Raw genomic sequence first — 20,800 nt, 5'->3', positions numbered from 1 at the left:
TTGGAAGAATGTGTGTGTTTTCTTAAATTACTGATCGAGTTTTAATTCTTATAACCTGTCCTCTTGAATTTTTGAGTCTAAAGGGTGCGTTTCTTTGGGAAAAATCCGAATCCGGATTCTTGATCCAAAAACGGATTTTGCGTTTCTTTACCTATATCCGAAAATGGATTAATCTTGGATCAATGATCTGAAGAATCCACACTTCGAGTGGATACATCAGATCATATCTGAATCCGGATTTTTAGGATTCATGATCCGTGCGTTTCTTTGGGAAAGGATTCGAAAAAAGTACCTTGGCCCAGCGGTCTTTGCTGTGAAAATACAGGTTCGCTCTTTGTAAACACTGCCATACGGAAAGTTTTAGGCGGTTATTTCGATCAAAATACAAAAATATTTCACGATAAAAGGAAACGGTAGCTTCAGATAGGTATGTAGTATCATTTTAAACGGGATACAGGTTTTTTAGAACAGCCACTGTGTGCCTACGGAAGTTGTATCCTTTTGAAATTGTCACGAGTGAAATTTGCACTGATCATTTCGCAATCATTCTTCGCTCTCAGATGCTTTCTCGTCACATTGTGCTTAACGCTAAATAAGATCTACTTCGACGTGTGGTTTTTGTAAAAGATTTTGTATGCTGAAATTATTTTAGCTAGGATACATTCGACGAAAAATAAATTTGTGCTGATATTTTATGTTCTGTGCGAAATGTGTTTACGGGGTTGTCATGGCAAAAAATCCATTTTCGGATTATTCGTTTCTTTGGGAGCAAAGTATCCGTGTGATCTGAGATCAATAATCCAATTTTGGATTTTCCCAAAGAAACGCACCCTAATGCTTGCGTGCGCTTTGCGCATGCGCATTAGGCTCTTTGTTATATGAAAAAAAAGCTGTTAGCAATCCCAAGGGAATGGTTCGGGATCGATAATCGTTCGCTGTAATGTAGAAAACAATGATCAGCTGCAAGAACGGACTCCGTACGGACACGCACGATTAGTTTCAATTAAAAACAGCCAATCAGCGACACGTGTTCCCACGCATAATTAAAAGTTCTTTCTCAAGTCACGATTATTCAACACTTGAACAGGACGTAATAATTTTCCAGTTAAGACATTTGTAAGCTTTTTGTGAAAATAAATCTTCGTTTTCAGTTCAGTTAAGCACTTGTGTTTTCGTCTTGCTTAAAAAGCAAGACGTCTTTGAGAAAAAATATTTCCAAATATTTATTTTGATAAGTAATTTCTTGGATATAGATTTTGTTATGAAATTTAGCGATATAAAATCACGACGTTTCGACCTCTCCGAGGTCATTTTCAAGTGCGAATAAAAATATAAAATTAGCATAAATATATTAAAATAGTAAAATAGGCAAAATTGTCACGAACGCTGAAAAGCGATAAAATATGTAAAAATAAGTGACAAAATATTAATGAAGTTAAAAAAGGGTTAAAAAACTTAAAAATACAGAAACAATAAGAGTAATTAAAAAGAAAAACCGACCTAAACAAATAGTTTTGCGCGGATGGAATCGCATTGTTTGTTCAGAGTTGGTTTCAGTTCTTTGATAAAAAGCATTTCATAAATAAGGCAGTCAAACTTGCTCTGACACTTCTTCAAAATTCTAAAAAACTGCGCAATGTCATCTGGGGCCATATCGTGTTGTTCCTTTAGGTGAGTACCAATGGCCGATCCCTTATGTTCTTCAATCCGTTGGTGAAGATGTCGGCACGTGTATCCGACATACCCTGCATCACACAGGTTACACTGAAAATTATACACAACGCATTGTTGATTAGGTCGGTTTTTCTTTTTAATTACTCTTATTGTTTCTGTATTTTTAAGTTTTTTAACCCTTTTTTAACTTCATTAATATTTTGTCACTTATTTTTACATATTTTATCGCTTTTCAGCGTTCGTGACAATTTTGCCTATTTTACTATTTTAATATATTTATGCTAATTTTATATTTTTATTCGCACTTGAAAATGACCTCGGAGAGGTCGAAACGTCGTGATTTTATATCGCTAAATTTCATAACAAAAAAAAATATTTATTTTGTTTTAAAAAATAGAAAACTTTACCTCGTATTTTGTATTTAAGTCATTCGAATTTTGACCAATTTTTTCTTTACAGTGCAAACAAAAACCTTCAAAAATAAAAGATGTACATGGATAAATGTAAATCAAGTTACGCGACTAAATCAAAATGCGTTTGTTTGGCCGCTTTGCAGTATTACACTGTCCCGGCCTTTGCCATACACTGAAATCGAATGTCATGCTTTTACGACTCTCAGAGATCTTAAGTTCTTCTTACAGCTAGAAAAATCATAAAATGGTTACATTGATATGGAAGTGATGATTCGCGAAATTTGTACATCATGATAAACAGTCTTCGCTCCTGTGTATGGTAGCTCGATAATAATTGCCTAGTTTCCAGCGTTCAAAAGGTCATCATTATATTGACGTGAGCATTTACACCCGTTTTTGGAAAAATCTGTCACTAAGTGCTTACAGTACAATGGAGTAACAGTCACTATTTCAAGTGCTTTTATTGCAAAATCTGTTTCAAGAGTCATCATCAAAATGGTGAAAAATCTGAAAGAAAACGATGTGAAGTTCTTCAACCCTTGTTGTAATGAACATGCTTTTTGTAAATCGTCACGCAATCTTGTCCAAATGTTTAATCGTTTCTGCTTTTACGGACAATACGGAAGAAGTAACATCAACCCCTGTTCATACTTTAAATTTTGTGAAGCATATATGATATATGACTGTTTCGTTTTCATCCATAATCATCCACGATGCCCCTAGCTTGCTATAAGCATTTTAAATTAAACTCCCGAACACAAACCTCTAACCAATTTTAACCGGCTTACGAAAACCGCGCAATCTGTATCACTATGCCATACGGCATTAGACTCATGTCACCCTTGGTGACCTATTTTTTAAGTTGTTTAAGAAGTCAGTGATAATCACTTCTGTTAAAAACAGGGTAAACGGGATAAAATGGGAGTTGGGGACGAGTTACAGAAATTCCTTGTCAATAGCAATTAAATAATAGTCCAACAGGCTACTTGGTGTAGCCACTCCCGATTGTTGTTAAAAAAGATACTGTTTTATAGATCGTTTGTATTATTATTTATTACATAAACTTTCATGTAAAACTCTTGTCTTAGTAGATAAAGAAAAAAATAAAACTGTGATTGTTTTTGGCTATGTGACTACAGTGGAACCCAAGACAGATTTGTTCGACTGAACTAGCAGAATGAGTTTATTTGATTCACAGGAGAAAATTAATAGTCTCGCACCTATTCGTTATTGTACATCCAGAGAGGGTCTCCTTTCTCTGACGAAGAGCTAACAATCATGATCAAAGCATCACTTTGAAACTTTTTTTTCCGAGGACACGTGAAAAAGGGCTTACAATCAAAGCAGCACTTAACTTCTTTTTCCCGAGGTCACGTTATCTGATACGTTTTGCTGAAACACTCCCTTTCTCGCAATCCTAGTAAGCTGTAAACTCTCGCACAGTCTACACTAACAAGCCTGCATCAAGTTTTTAGACGGATTGACAGTTCTTACATGTAATCAGTGCAGAACCTAATAAGAGACCTATCTGATAATTCAAAGCCCGTTTAGTTAGATTTTCTCGCGTGGACAATGTACAAACACAGCATGCTCAAGTACTGGATTGGCAGAGGCGTGTCTTGCGGGATTACTCAGTATAAATTCTATGCACGTTCGTCATGCCAAAATCCCCTGTTTGTTGAACGCTTTCTCCGCCTTACGTGACAGTTTATCACGTTCCACAAATTTCGCGATGAACCTTTTAACCCAAAAGCATGCGAACATGATAACACGAGACATTCACGTACCGCGCCCATTTATTTTATTTTTTGGGACTCGAAGGGCTGGGCAGTTCTGACGGATACATTTTAGTTGGCGAGCAATCAGTTACAAACGGGCTCAACAACGAGGGTACTGCAGGACGAGAAATCGAAGTTACCGATCCCTCCCAGACCTCTCGCAATTTGCTATTAAAAAATGTTTTACCTTAATTTACTAAAAGTAGTCGTGTTCAATTTGACCAAACTTGGGTACAATTCAGCCGAGATGTGCTCCGATCATCGATCAGACTTTTATGAGAAGCCTAAAAATATCGTGCGGTTTTGGCATCGGAAGTGGGGCGCGCGCTCATTTCTCCTCGAGTACAGAGCTGGGGACCGTCAATAACTATCGAATAACTAAATCTTCGTTTTGCAGCAAATTTCACTATAGGATTTGTTACTGTAGAACAGAAATGCTCCCCCTATTTCAGCAACTATAAGAAATCTTTGTCTTTCAAAGAGCATTACTTATTGACTTTTGCGTGGGACGGCTTTAATGGCTCTGAGATACTCGATCAAAGCTCTCGTGCTTGTCGTCACGCTCACTCCACTGATGTCGTGATGTGCATTAAGTTCTGCCAAAAAATGGTACGACAGTTGTGATTGGCTATCTACACAAGAGCGATTGTGTTTTGAAGAACGCTATTGGTCAATTTTCTATCAAATAATTTTATAATGGCGTCAGCTGTTGAATGCGAATAAATTAGCTTCTATGATGTGAGCGGAGGATGATTAGATGAAGGTTCATGTCGAAGAAAGAAGAAATACTGTTCGCCGAAAAACAGCTTTTACAGCAGAATACAATAGAAAGTCAAAGTCTTTAACGACGAAGAGATAACAGGGTGTTTGTCTAAGCTGAAGGAAGACAGCAGGGAATGGCTGGGTTGCGGCAAACGCCGCCAGTATGCAAGGAATCGCCATTGCCGTGCGCGCCTCCGCCAAGCCCGGTCATGGGTTGTCGCCGAAATCTTGGGTTTTCTGTGCTTTCATCTTCTCCAGAGTTCCACGAAACTCAAGATCTTGCAGATATGAATGATTCGTTAGTCGTTGCTCTTTCAAGAATGAGAGTTCAACAGTCCTCGTTGAAAAGGAAAAAACATTCTGAGCACGAACTTCCCCCAGGACTCGAAAACCACGATCGAGCTCAACACGAACAGAAAAGGGCAAAAAATAATCAGAGACAATCGGGAAGTTCATCGCTTAAAAGGCAGAATCTCTTTACGGAACGTTTACCAACAACTGCTGTCAATAGTTCATTTCCTGTGCCAAGTACGTAGAATTTACTTTGATGTCCGTGGAACAAGTAGAAGCCAACAAGCCTTTTATGAAGGAACGTTCATGTCTCGGTATGAATAACTTATTTCATAATTTCTGGTGCTATAATTCTCTTTTAAGGTGTAAATCACGCTATCGTTTTACTATCATTTTTGTACTCCGAATATTTGACATTATTTTAGACAAAAAGTGCCTTCAATTTGTCGTTTTCTTTCAATGACCGTTTAGAATGAAAGGACTAAAAATTTTCAGGCAAAAATTTATCGATTATTAGTCGAGGCCGAGGTTTTAGTAGAAACTCAACTACGGGAATATATTAGAAGCTTCTGTCGACTTCACTATTAAATAGTGATTTAAATATTATTAGAATAACTTTTGGATAAAAAAATCGAGTGAAAATTTTACATAGAAATTTTACAGGTTATATCGGAAAGCCTATCAAAAATTTCCTAAAATTTAGGAAGAAATGAAATTATTCAATATGGCGTTCGCTGATTTAACTCGCTGTGAGCGTGTCTGTACAGGGTGTAAACTTGTTTTAAGAAAAGAGTGTAGATGAAAGAGCTATTTATATTCTTGTAAAATTATTTTAATACGAAAGTAATACAATTTATTGCTGTGTGAAATAGCAACAAGGCAGAGATGTATTTTATTTTATACGAACAAAGTTTCCAAGGGAAATATTTGTGTCAATAAAATATGAAAAAGATATGTATTGTGGTGATAATCCCTTTTGCTTGCAATATAGTAAATATCATCGCATTTGCAATAGTGGCGACATCTTGAAATTTATACAACCAATTTTCGACATATTTCTTGGCACATGCAACGTTCAATTAAATGTTGTACACTAACATGATAATAATAATTTCTGAAGTTACAAGCATATAATGATATGAAGTTATTACTTGCCATAGATTTCAATGTTACAATACTTACATTCTAAATATTTAGTCGTGTGATGGATATCACCCAGTCATGTTTTAACACAGTCGTGTAATGGGATCACCTCTAAGTGTATATATGTCTGTCTTGGAGTGGTGTCTGACTTGTACTAATATTACAGGACTCAAGACTAACTTTTTGCTAACTAGCCTAGTGGCTAGTATCACCTTTGATTTCACTAGCTAAAACCAATTTTGTACTAGCCAGAACCTTCAAGCATGATCTTCGTTTTATTTTTATTTTATTTTTTTACCAAGCCACCAGCAACAAAAGCTGATGACAAAATATCGGACAAAATTGGTTTTTCTTCACAAACAGTACTCGTACCATCTTGACATGCAACCCACAGAAAGTCTGTCTTCCACGAAGGAATTTGTGTTCTTGCCATGCGCAGGTTAGAATTGCCGTATGGAATCCACGCAATACAAATATAATATTAGTTTTAGGAAAAACCTTATGTTTTGATGGAGGAACTTTGCTGTCTTTGGATTTTTGACTTTTTATTCCCCTTCAAAGATTACAATTTTCTCAAGCGGGTTTGCTCAGAGGTGAATAGCAAAGAATATTCCGAGTCTCAGTAGCCAATCAGTCCACAGCGCCATCCAAATGTGTTTTAGTATTAATCTTGGATATCCATCTATCTCTCAGAGTCAATTTCAATTTGTAGTTTCTTTTCTCAAGACTGCCTGAATTTTCCACTAGCCATTTTCATTAGTGAATGCCCAAAATATACTGGCTGAAACAGCATAATTTATATTAACTAGCTTATGCCTAGTTTTCTACCGTAAGTTTTAAGCCCTGCATGTGGCAATTATTTCTTACCAAATACATACCGGTAAATTTCATTCAACCATGATCAAATTATGATGATAATATCTTAGGTGACAAATTACTCCTTGACTTTGGCGTGAAATTTTAACGTTAATTTATAATTTCACATGTGAAGTTTTAAAATTGCCATGGCAACGTAGTTAGCGGCAAGATTGCTTCCAGGATAAAAGATGTTTTAAAGCTTAAACTTTGTACATTTTTGCTTGAATTTTATCTTAGCCAGTTAGCCTTGGCCACCTAATAAAACTTTTGATGATATTTTATATTTCAAAACGTCAAAACGACTTCAAGACTCAAGCCAATTACATAAATGGCATCAAGCGGATTTTTGAGCGTTTTACACGAGCGCCGTTTTCAGTTCATTAAAGACGAACTATGGTCATAATGTGAGAAATAATTGACAGTTGATTCATCTTTGAAACTCTTTGTCAAAGACTAAACAACTTGCGAACTTAAGCAGAATGTATGCTTTCAACTTTTCAAAGCTCAGAGTTCACGATGCAATATACCAGTCAGAAACCTACGATTGCAAGGGTAATTTGTCACCTATGATATTAAAATGTAATCAAATGGCATACTCGTGAAATTAAGAAATTATTTCACTTGCATTTTGTCAAAATTCTAATAATTTCCCTCGCCTGAAGGCTTGGGAAATTATTAGAATTTTGACAAAATGCCCGTGAAATTATTTACTAATTTCACTCGTCACCATTTGATTACCCATACTAATTAAGAGAATGCAGTTGTACTTGCATTGTAGGGGTCATGAATGGTCCCTCGCCGTGCTCGCAATGCTCGCAAAATTTTAGTGGATGCTCGTTTGCTCGTGCTCGCACATTTTTACAAGTGCTCGCATGCTCGGTTTTCAGTGGTGTAACTTTTTGAAAAGTGCTTGTTGCTCGCAAGGCTAACTTTTGTCAGTGCTCGTGCTCGCAAAGAAAAACGCTTTGCTCGCAAAGACCATTTGATACCCCTCATTGTTGCACCTAACCTGTCATCTGATCTCAAGCTAGACATTGCTTGTAAATACTCTTTAATTAATTAAATCAGGGTTGCCACGGTCAGGGAAAAACAAAAAAATTTCAAGATCAGGAAAAAGTCAGGGAATTTTGTTTCCATGGGTTCAAAATCCCATGAAAAACGTAAAGAGATCGACAATAAAGAGAAAGAAGCTGAAACAAATATAAAAGTGGATTTGGCTTATTTGATAATTCACCAAATGCAAGGTCAGTGAAAATTGTTTTGTGGTCAGTAAAAAGTCAGGTAAAAGAAGTCAGGGAATGTTTAAGGTCCTTATGAGTGGCAATCCTGAAAATTTTTACCACACATAAGTGGGCAAGTCACTGCAACATGTCCCCGAGACATGCCACCTTTCTGGTTTTTGGTAAAAAATATATAAATTAAGTAGTTAAACCCTACATATAAGAACCTGTTGGAATTTATTTGGCTAAACAGGTTCTTATGTTTTGGGGTATTAAAAAGCAAGTTTCTGCCAGAAGGTTCTTAAATCCCTAGGTTCTTACACGGGTTTTTACTGTAATTATCTAGTGAAATGTGTGTGTACATATTGCGAGTTTGTTGGTGTTACATGTTCCTACTACACATCCGTGGTACATGTCCCCTCAGTACAGTGTGAACATAACATGATCTGCTATGTTTTGCTGTTTGCTGCGGCTCACTCATCCCCAGTCGTCTCTCAATCTCCTATTAATGTCAGTTTGACCCAGTCTCCCTGGACTCAGGAGGGACAGAAAAGACTACTAGGGACAAGTCAGTTGCTGCAGCATGTCCTCTCATATTGAAAATGAAATACTGGAAAAACTCTAGAACTTCTCGAAGCTGGACCAGTTTTACATTATTTTGGTGCATGATACCTGATTTCCTGGTCTGGAACTCTGATTTATTAATAAACTCATTGTGCTGAGCCTAGGGACTGTACTATAGAACTGCATTGTATCATGATTTGGAGTGTTGGGTACTTCTACTAGACCAGAAAAGCATGCTAGTCCATTTCAGGTACCTCCTCACTGCCTCAGTCCAGATTTTTTTGTCAGGTAGGAGAGGCATGGTTACAAGACAACTAGTCAGGGTCTTATAAACAGGGAAGTTGCCTCAGGTCAGGAAACTGTCAGATAAAAATAAAATTATTTAAGGACAGGAAAAAGTCAAAATATTATTTTGAGTCAGGGAAAATAAAAATTTTTAAAAAAAAAAATGTCAAGAAAAATTGAAATGTAACACCTGATTTAAAACCATTGAAAGAAGGAAGAAACATTTTAAGTCACTGTGATCTAAGCAATGTTTTGTCATTGTCAACGTTGTTGTTGGTTTGGAAGGGGAGGCAAGAGGCTGCCACTATATCCAATACTATACTATATTTATTAGTACAAAAATGTCTGCAACACTATATCTGACAGTACGTATTGATGTACCTGAGTAAATATATCATGAAGTAATTATACCTGGGGAAATAGTGAATGCATACTGATAGCAGGATAGCAGTTGATATTGATTGGTATCGATTATAACAATCTTGGATGCCCTGGGGATTAATTTACAAAAGCAAAAAGATGCAAAATCCAATTATTACATCATTAGCTTTATAAATCATAATTATAACAAAATTTTTGATATGGATTGGTTCTGCGCATATCTGTTTGTCACGTAATTGGGGCACAGTCATGTTACAACTTACAACTTTGTAATTGGATACCTATGTCATTCTCACATCAATCACATGCACTAAGATGGGTTCTTTTTTGCTATTTGCCTACTGTTTGTAAATCCAATTATTACATCATTAGCTTTATAAATCGAAATTATAACAAAATTTTTGATATTGATTGGTTCTGCGCATATCTGTTTGTCATATAATTGGGGCACAGTCATGTTACAACTTACAACTTTGTAATTGGATACCTGTAATTGGACACCTATGCCATTCTCACATCAATCACATGCACTTAGATGGGTTCTTTTTTGCCATTTGCCTACTGTTTGTACAACCACTTGAACACACCTTTGACTTTTTCGCACAAAAGAGGCTCCAATAGACTTCGAATTCCTGACCTGGAAATTTGCTATTGATACAGTTACCATGCAAGTAATAGACCTCATGTCAAGCAATTCAGGGACTAATCATGCTTAAATTACTTATCTCACTTAACTATCTGTATATTTTTTCTACTCAGTCCAATTATTAATGCTAAACTTATAAATACATATTTGTAGAAATTAAAATTGTGGATTTTTTTTTTAACAATAATCTTCTCATAGCAAAAAAAAATCATAATAAAGTTAGAAGATTATATTACTAGTAGCAGATCCAGGAAGTGTGGGGGCTTTTCCTTGTAAACCAATCCCTACTATAATTTTACCTTTCCCATTTTTGTTCTTTTATAGCACAAAAAAGCAATACAATTATAAGCAAGCCACTTTTCACTCTGCCCTTTGGTCCCCCCAGATTAATCACTGATCTGGCTAGCCTGTGAACAGGTAATGCTATACTATGTGCTGTACTGTGTGCTTGGCTTGGGCTGCAATTTAGACTTGTCGTTATCCAAAGAAGATAAATAGGTGAAGAGAACATAAACTAATTTCGGCACAAACCTATAATAACTATTACTGGTCTTAGTGGCGTAAAAATAGAAATTCATTGGCGCATTTGCGTTACCCTGACACTTGCGTGACTAGCTTAAATGACAGGGGTGCTCGCCTGACTGGTGCTTGAGTAGGAAGTGACAAATTAATCAGTTTGCATCTGAACAACAAACGTTCGTCATAGCGAGTAAAAAAAAAATTAATACTATTCATTTTTTTTGGTGGGTCTCAACACTCTCTCGCAGCCGCTCTTTCTATCTGCCACGCGTGTCTTCTCGCTCTAGTCGCGTGTCGGTCCCTATTGTCTGGCGCCCAATTATTTTTTGAGCTCCTTCAGCTTTAAGCCCCGGACACTGGCACGCGTACGAGTCCGTGCTCGCGCGGACTCTAAGCTAATCCCGTTGGTCCGCGCTTCACGTAGCCTGTGTACAGCCGTCCCGCTCTCAGGCTACGCTTCGCACACTGCTAAATCGAATGCTCGCGTGACCCTTCCAAGACCGAATGCATTAAAGAATTCAACTGAGAATTACTATCCAGTAGTGGAACACTATAATGATGGGACATTAATGAGAAGTCAGAATTTTCTAAAGAAACTGATCGCAAAACAGTGGCTTATATATTTACCATGATTGATCCAATAAATTTAGCGCGCGAGCGCTTATTTCATACTGGGAACTAGAGGGATGTTACCTTAGTATAGGAATATAACGAGGCATTTTAACAACGCGAACAAAATTTAGGCGTAATAAAATTAACACGAATTTAGGAAAAGTTCTGGTCAAATGCTTATAGTAAAAAAGTTAACATACATAAAATTAACGCAATTTTTTAAAATTCGCGTTAATATAATTTATCGTTAATTTCCTATAATAAGGTAGTTAGAAAAAAGACGCTGCATTGCTGCATTCATAGAGCTTTACAAAGCATTTTACAAGGAAGCCTTAAACTTCTTGTTATATTTCAGTACATTTTCATTAAAGACGCGCATTGGGATTGAATAGACATGCTACATTCTTCATTTGGACTGAAGAGCAGGTTATCCAACGGGCGTCTACCAGGAACGGCTCTTTAGATCGAATTGTTAGACAAAGGACCAAAACGAGAAATAGCCTTTTCTCTGAAGCCTTTTTCTTTTGTCTGATGTGGAAAATACCGCTACAGAAAACGCATTTGACGGCCGCTTGTTTATGTCTACTGTTAAGGTTGCGTCTGAATGTATAAATAATGGTAATTGGACTGAGTGGAGTCCAATTCGGTCTGTAATCATACGAGTGATTAACAAAATGGGACGACAGTGTACGCGTCATAATTAAAATAAAAATATGGCAAACAAATTGTTTTTATGGTGAAAAAGCAGAAAGGTGAAACGAATTGGCGGCCCAGTTCAAACGCTACATGAAAAATATAACGTTTAAAGTCACTATTTACCGATGCGGTTTGTTCCCCGGGGTTTGTTCGCAACGCATATTAATATCGCGTCTAGTGGCATAACGGAAGTCTGATACAAGCTTGTTTGCGTTGTTAGTAAATGTGGGGTTATGTGATTGGTGGAAAGCTGCCCTTCTATAAAAATAGAATTGAAGACAAGTAAAATCTTGCTCGGAAGCCCAAGCAACATATATCACTAAAGAGGTATAGTGTTCCATTCTGTTCTTTCGAGCTTTTGATGCCGCATCAGTTGTAAGAAATCAGTTTACTGACAAACATCGATCCACGATGAAATATTTCTTCCAAGCTGTTTTGTTGGGTTATTTCGTAGCGGCATTTGCCAATTCAAATCTGACGTCAAAACCAGCAAAAACTAACAACGATACGAAGAAAACTTCGCAGTGCTATGTCAATAACAACAATTTCTACGCCGGACCAAACTCCAAGAAGATCGAAAATATGTTTTCTGAAGTTAAGCAAGAGCTGGCCGAACTCAAAGAAGAAATCAGGGAAATGAAGGGAAACAAAACTGGCGGCCCTGGTGAAAAAGGTTTGTAACACAATTTTTAAAAACTTTGCCGGTTGTTGTAAATGTATTAAATCAGACAGAAATGGCGCTAACTTGATCGGCTCCTGGCGATCTGGTGCACTAAGATTCGATTTGTTCGCTGGGTATTAAAGCGCCCACCAGCAAGCGGCGAAGCCGCGACAACGAGCGGCGCAGCCGCGAGTGGCTTGGGGAGGAGAAGCTGGAAACTGAAAATAATGGTATTTCAACTCCTCCTCCCCACGCCACTCGCGGCTGTGCCGCTCGTAGTCGCGGCTTCGCCGCTCAGCTAGTGAGCACTTATAAACCCAACAATACCGCCAGCTACGCAGGCTACATCCGCCCAAAACCGTCCTTGCATTTAAAAATGATAACTCAGCCAAAAGAATTTTTTGTTTAGAGTTCCCATTTTACTGGTCCTTCGTTAATTCAATTTCTCATTAAAAAGAATGTTCTCCTTCCTGAAGTTATTTTTTAAACATCGATTTATTTCAAGCGATTATTTTTGAATTTATTTTTACTGCTTCTGACAGGTCTCTTTCTCAGCATTTAAACGAAAAAAAAATAGATTGTTAAAGAATCAAAAATAGCCCAAAAGCTTTTTTTCGTGTTAATGTAGGTCAAAGAAGAACACTAATCGTCACAGTGAGGGAAATTAAATAAATAATTCAATATGAAAACATGTTACTGATCAAATAGTTTAACTTTTGCTTCTTACGTACTGTACAATTTGCAGTTTACAAGAACTGTGCCGAAGTTTACCAGTCCGGTGACAAGATCAGTGGAGTGTACAAAATCGATCCTGATGGTTTGGGAGAATATGAAGTCTTCTGTGATCAGAAAACAGCCGGTGGAGGATGGACGGTGTTTCAGAAGAGACGGGATGGCTCTGTAGATTTCTTCCGCGCTTGGGATGACTACAAACGAGGCTTCGGAAATCTGAACGGCGAGTTTTGGCTCGGACTCGACAAGATTCACCGCCTGACTGTAAGCAGAAGTAACAAGCTTCGCGTTGACTTGGAAGACATCCATGGTAAAACAACATTTGCAGAGTACAGCTCATTTTCAGTGACAAGTGAAAGGGCGAAATATCAGCTGAATTTGGGAAGTTATTCAGGTGACCTTGCCTCTGTTATTTTATAAATAAAATCAGCAACTGCACAATATATTGTATTCTATTACAATCATATTTACTGAGTGGCATGTTAACACGTTATCTTCCCCAAAAGAAAACTGAAAGGTGTGTTGAATAACGTAGTTAATGTTCTAACTTCTGTTGGCAGTTACCAACGATGAAGGTTGATTTTGTTTTTCGCTTTCGGTCAATACATAAAAAAGAATACCAAGCTGTCTTTATAGTCATTAATTAACAATAAGTGAGAGTCTTTTGATAAACCGAAAGAGTGTAGTTGTTTATCGTATTGATCTCTTATCTTAAGCAAAACAAAATCGAATAATCAGGGAGAAAGAGGATAATTACAGTTGTGTCTGAAAACAGTTGCTAATAAGTCAGAATAGAAAATCCAGGCTTACAATACCATCGTTTTATCAGAGTAGTAAGGGACTTGATATTTCTTCTTCCATTAAATCACTATATCATCTCTATCTGAACGAAAAGCTGGTTTTTTCTTCTTATTCAGGCACTGCTGGTGATTCTCTTTCTTATCATCGTGGCTCAGCATTTTCCACCAAAGATCGCGATAATGATGACTGGTCATCCGGCAGCTGTGCCTTGGGTCGTAAAGGCGCCTGGTGGTACAAGGTTTGCGCTTACTCAAACCTCAATGGTTTGTACCTCAATGGCAAAGAGAGTGGTCAAGGAATGCAATGGTACTACTGGAAAAATAACAGTGAATCTTTCAAGAGGTCCGAGATGAAGATTCGTCCAAAGGACTTCTAAGATTCAGTGTCGGATACTTAGAAAGGCAAACATATCCAAAAAATTAAGGGTGCTTCTGCTGTACACGTTTCCTTGGTGCCGTTTTTAACAACTAGAGAATATTTGTTAATTTCACTCGTGAACTTGCAACATTCAAAGAAGGGGTGATATATAGACATAATTATAGGGGAGTTATTAAGAATCATAAGATACTGCACAGTCAGTAAAGTGTGGGGACGAGAAGACATATTCGTTTAACTTCAAAGTCTGCGAATGGAAGGTTTTATGTAGTTAATATTTTCTCGCATTAGGCACTGTTAGAAGATTTCACTTTATCACTATAGATACAAATGTTTTTTGTTGAGTCGTTAAAAGTAGTTTAATGTTACGTTAAATTAGTTTAAAATACTTCACTGGTTAAAAACAAACTAAAAGGAGATCTTTTAGAGTCTAAGATCACAGACGTTACTTGCAGTGGTTCTTTTATGCTAGTACGCATTACCCAGTTTTTAAGTTAGTACTAGCTATAGATTCTTTATATAACTTTACTTTTCCTTAGTCAAAGTTCCCCAAAAAATATTTCAAGGTGACTCGAGCTTTAAATAACCTGATGTTTTTATCAAAGAAAAATAGTTAAATTTGCAAGTCTATTTTAATGGGAATATACTATAATGGAAAATGGTTCCAAGCCAAGGAAATAAGCCTCTGTAAGCTTGTGGTGCTAATTAAAATAAATGACTGGGGAAAAATGAATTGTGCCGAATTTTTCTTTTTTGTCTAAGACGTTTAAGTGTGATCAACATCCGTTTTTTCTTTACAAATACAAAGTACTGAGCGATCTCTCAGGTGGGTCCTGAAGGAGATGGTTGTGGAGAGGGGGTGGGTGTTAGTCCTATTTTCCAGCCTATTGTTTTCCAAATTACCTAAATCCCAGTCCAGATCCATTGTTTTTTTGTTTGTGATTCTATGTCCCAGTGTCCCAAATCCCGTTTTCCCAGCGAGTTTTACCCCATTCAGGCCATTTTTCAGCTTCAGGAAAAAGTTTACAAATTCACAACGTACTAGATTGTCCAGAATGTGAGGGTCTCAGTGGATGGTTGAGGCCCTGTTAGGGGGGTTTAGGTAATCCCATATCCCAATAAATTTAAGGGCAGTTATTCCTTATCCCTGAAATTACCAAAGCTGTAATCCCTATTGTTTTGTTTTTTTATTTTCCCTAAAACTGAGTTTTTAATGTGTTGTTATACCTTATCCCTATCATTATTTAAACATTTATCCCTTATCCCTAAAATATTTTGGTGAGTTATCCCTTACCCTAAAACCCCTAACAGGGCCTCGTGGTTTACAGTTTTGACAATAGAAGGCTATTGAAAAAATCCTTTTGACGCCGTTGCAATTGTTATTTGATTGCAGCTTTTGGGTTGATAGCTTACATAACACGTAAGAAAAGTTATTACCAAATTCTGAACGTATCCTACTAATTCACAAAAGAGCATAAATATTTTTGTAATTCCTTTTTATAAACACCTAGCTTAAAACTATGATTAAAATTTTATTAGTCAATAAGTTGACTGAAAGTTTTCAAGAGTTAAAGGTTATTAAGTAAATGTCTTCAGAGCCATAGCCAGGCTTTTGGCACAGACGAGGCAAAATCTGCGATTGTCGAAAGCACGAGCCACTAGAGGGGTCTTTATAATACACCCCAGACATTTTTCGGAATTTAAATCTCTGAAACTCTATTTGCAGCATTTTCATAACGTATTTCTTTCGAAAAAGTCAATCTCATTCAAATGGAGATTATTTTCCTAACTAAAATCATTTTGTTTTTAATTTTAGTTTAAAATCTAGACGAGGCAAGTGCCTCGTCTTGCCTCTTGCTAGTCACGGCCCTGGTCTTTAGTGTAACTGGAAAGAAAAACGTGTTCTCATGGAAGCCAAAATAATGAATGTGAAATTGTCTGACTTCATTTGAAGGCTAAGATAAAAATTACATGGATCAGAAGTAAATAAGTTCATCTCCTGTTAGGAAAACCCCGAATTCTTTTTCCTTATACCAATAGCTGAATATTTTTTCCTAAAATTTACTTTATTTAGACCGATTGACAACTAAATTTCGTACGATCCTTAAAATCAAGTTACAGATAAACAAAATTCCGTCATACTCGAAAATTACGAGGCGTGAGCTGGAGTTTGAAGACCCCCTTTAAAGTATGTCACTGTATGTGATATTGGTGGAAATTGGAATTAATTATCTACCCCCACCCTCCTCACAAACCCCTTACACTTCCAGCCACACGACTTATTATGTTATAGTTTTGATTAATAGAGAAACTGGACGACTGCGATGGAAGCGAATATGATGACAGACAGTAATGGACAAAATGAAGCCCTGTGACCAATTAATCAAAAATTTGACAAACTTTGGAAAACAAACAAACTTTAGCAGCGAAATGGTTGCAGCAAGGCGCCCAAATGTGTGACCACTTTTAATTTATTCACATTCTTTCGTGCAGATTTAATCCAATCAGAAGTCAACTGCAAGCTATCCACGGCTTTTGATTGGATTACATCTGCACGAAAGAATGTGAATAAATTAAAAGTGGTCACACATTTGGGCGCCTTGCTGTAAAAGTCTTACTCCACAAAATGCACAATGCGCACAATGCGGTGTGCGTAAAATGATGCGTACTGTCCAATTACACAGGCATGGCGCTTTAACTGTCCTATTATTACACTGTCCAATTACAAGCATGAGGCGTACACTGTCCTAGTTAAAGTTTAGATTGATTTGTTAAGTTATCGATTATCTAATAGTCAGGCTAGCAGTTGATATTAACTGTTATTGATTATCAAAATCTTGGATGCCGTGGGAATTAATGTACAAAAGCAAAAAGATGCAAGATCAAATTATTACTTCATTAGCTTCATTAATATTTTTTTATTTTGATTAGTTCTGTGCACACCTATTTGTCAGGTAATTGGTGCACAATCACGTGGATGTCCAATTACAACTTACAACTTTGTAATTGGACACCCATGCCATTCTCACGTCAATCACATGCACTAAGATGGGTTCTTTCTTGCTGTTTACCTACTCTTTGTACAACCAATGTTACATACCTACCTTTGACTTTTCACACAAAAAAAGGTTCTCATAGACGTCCTAGCCTTGAATTTTGCTATTGATGCAATTAATTGGTAATCGGACCCCGTGCCATACAATTAGGAGAGTTATCCATGATCAGCCTTGTCTGTATACTCCCTGAATTTTATTCCACTCAGTCCAATTACTATTACTAAACTAATAAATGCATTTTGTAGAAATCAAAATCGAGGAAAAAGCAACCCAAAGACAAGTTTTTATTTGACGAGCCAAATGCCTGGCATCCATCCTTTAATACCAGTGGCAGATTCAGGGAGGGTGGGGGGATTTGGGGGTGCAGGTAGGCTGGGCTTTTCCTTGTAAACCAATCCCTTCTATAATTTTACCATGCTCTTTTATAAGCATGAAGCAATAAAATTATAAGAAAGCCACTCTTCACTCTACGCTTCCACTCTACGCGACTATTTCGTTACAAACCTTTATTATATGGAGGAGAGTGTTTTACTGGGAACTAAACTAGGGCTTTCCACAAGTTGCTCGGATTTCCAAAAGTTGCCCGTTTTCTCAAGTTGCTCAGTTGCTCCAACAGTTGCTTCTGATGTTGCTCGAGTGCTCCATCCACGCTGCTTCTTCGGTTTCTCTGCTTTTCCTTGGGTGATTTGCGTTGCCTGCGGGATTCTTCTGTTCTCTGGTCGTGATGATTCGTGACGTCATGTTGTGACGATTTTGTATGTTTATCAGAGAGCCGAAAGGTGGAACGTCTTCAGAGTTCCTCGAATCTTCGGCAACTTCGTAATCTCGGAACGTTCGTATTGCCTTTGAACAACACTCGGATTATCTTCGGAGATCTTCGGTCTGGAAATTGCTTAATGCAAAGTTGCTCGAGAGAGAAAAGTTGCTCGAGGGGAAAAAGTTGCTCGAAACATGAAAGTTGCCAAAGTGCGAGCAACTGTGGAAGCCCTAAACTAAACCAATCGTAGACTCCATACGCAGCTCCATCCGGGACCCGAGTGGCTTATTTTCCGTATGACACTCTTGCGAGTGACATATTGTTAATGACGTCACGATTCGCGCCATTTCTATTTTACTGAATGAACTTGGTTTCGTGTCGTTTGTTGTTAGCATGCATCGACACGAACGTTTAATTTGTTTAACTAAGCAAAGAAAAGAAAGAGTTTTTCAAAAAAGTTAAGAATGAGAACACGATAATGGAAACCTTGTCGATTTCAAGGTTTTTAGAGTGAATTCTTCGCAAGGGATTTCACCAGTACAAGATGTCGTAAAGAAGAAAACATAAGCAGTTGAAAACTATCGATCGGCCATCAAGACTTTGCCGCATCGGAGTACTAGTTAAGTCAAAGTAGTGGTGTTTTCAGTTCTTAAGTGTTATTTAGTTGATGTCATGTATTTGGTTTTATTTAACAAGCACATGGTAACAGAATGCGCATAAATACGCATGCTCATAACCGCTGGCTCAATACACTACAACTCCTCCCCCTTAAGTCAGTCTAGTACCCCAAACGTTTCCAGGAAAAAAAAGTCCAACACAACATGCTATTCTACAAATTATGTCAAAGCCCTAGAAATGGGCAGTTCAATGTTCAAAGGTCCAGTCGAGCTGGGGGCTTCCTCTACCTGGTCGGGTATCTTCTAGCAGGAACATGTTCAACCTGGCTCCGTGGGCTGCTAACTGATGGTACTCTACTGGGGGCGGAAAATTCAACGACTGGATAACTTGTGCATGGTTGTCTGTAACAGGAACATTGAAATCTTTGATTTGGTCTGTGTGTCGACGCCAAAGTAAGTTTGGCCCAATCTCCATTCATAAGACAGGGGTCCTTGTTGTGTACGCACAATACCTGGTACCCACTTTGATTTTTCATTGTAAGTTCGTGCTATTACTCTCTGGCCAATGGAAAAATTCCGCGTTACAGAACCACCCTTGGCGACAGACTGGTCTATCTGACGGTTGTTTATCTGGACGCTGAGATCTGGTTTTAACAGGTCCAGTCGAGTGCGTAATCTCCTTTCTAAGAACAACTGCGATGGTGGCTAGCGCTCTCCAGTAGTTGAGTGGGGAGTGTTCAGATAAGCCAGCAAAAATCTTGCCAACTTAACTTGGTTCAACGAAACAGCGCGACGTATTCTGCTCTTCTTTGTTTAAAACGTTCCATGACTTTATTAACCAATCCGTGGTAAGGCGAACAAACGGAAAACAAGAGAAAATAATATCTTCTTTTCACCACTTATTATCATCCGCTCAATGCTTCATTTCTTTGTGTATGCGATACTTTGAAACTCAAAACAATTTCCAAACGATTAATCCCGATAAATACGATGGTTCGAATACTTCCTTAGAATCGCATCATCAATATCCATGTCGACTCCTCTTCGTTGCTTTTTCCGTGTTTTGACTTTCCTTGTTTATTTAATAACTTAAATATTTTACCTCTTCGTAATGCTCAAATCTAGCGGCCATTTTCGTGCTTTCAACCTGCTCGGCAGCAAAGCCGTTAAGTTGCGTGACGTCAGCGATCCTTGGGAGCGAGGTTGCGATCGGTTAATCATACTTGGGAACGAGGATGCGACCTATTAATTTTTCATATTGGACGATTGACGTCAATAATCGTATAAATGGACCTTCTTCCAAATTTTGTTAGCGCTAGCCGGATAGCTGGAATTAACCGGGGATCGAAAGCCACTCAGAAACAAAGAAATATTTTGAATGAATCATAATTAACAAATCGACCACATTTTTCCATGGTTTACACTTTTATAGACCATATAAATGACGTCAGAAAATGTTCAAAACTCGAGTGGAACCACGAGCCGTTAGGCGAGTGGTTTCACTGCAAAGTTTTGGACATTTTATGGCGTCATTTCTATGGTCTATAAGAGTGAAGACCATGGAAAAATTCGGTCGATTTGTTTTATACCATAACAAACTCGAACAAGTAAGCTTACTTAACAAAAGCGAGCGGGGACGTAAAGATTCCCGACACGTAAAAACGACAATGATACAAAAGAAGATGAAGAAGAATTCAACGAACAACAAATTAATTTCAATTGGCTTTTTTTCTCTCGTTGAACGTGTGCCTATCACTAGAATCGAGCAAGATGATTTTTCTTTCTGAAGATCTTGTTAGCGCTCGTTCACTAAACGTCGACAGTTCGCTGAGTCCGCTGTCGGTTCGTTAGCACCGTCCTTCTCAGTTAGACAAAAAATTCAAAAGCCTGGTACATTTACTGTCGACAGATCACCTGAGTAGTAGTCCGATCCTGATTTCCGAAAACAAATTCGTACTT

At 37.7% G+C, this 20,800-nt stretch overlaps 1 protein-coding gene across 1 annotated transcript; it reads left to right on the top strand.

Moving 5' to 3' along the window:
• The first annotated feature begins 11,001 nt into the window (after window positions 1-11,001).
• On the top strand, window positions 11,002-15,144 carry LOC144634104 (ryncolin-2-like). Its single transcript, XM_078493046.1, has 4 exons — window positions 11,002-11,231; window positions 11,420-12,515; window positions 13,249-13,629; window positions 14,153-15,144. The coding sequence occupies exons 2-4, from the start codon at window positions 12,254-12,256 to the stop codon at window positions 14,410-14,412; spliced, it is 903 nt and encodes a 300-aa protein (XP_078349172.1). The 5' UTR covers window positions 11,002-11,231; window positions 11,420-12,253; the 3' UTR covers window positions 14,413-15,144.
• The last annotated feature ends 5,656 nt before the right edge of the window (window positions 15,145-20,800 follow it).

The sequence above is a fragment of the Oculina patagonica genome, chromosome 1 (assembly GCF_052425735.1).
Source record: "Oculina patagonica isolate OP01 chromosome 1, crgOcupat, whole genome shotgun sequence".
Classification (NCBI taxonomy): domain Eukaryota; kingdom Metazoa; phylum Cnidaria; class Anthozoa; order Scleractinia; family Oculinidae; genus Oculina; species Oculina patagonica.
This window is presented reverse-complemented; position numbering and strand designations above follow the sequence as displayed.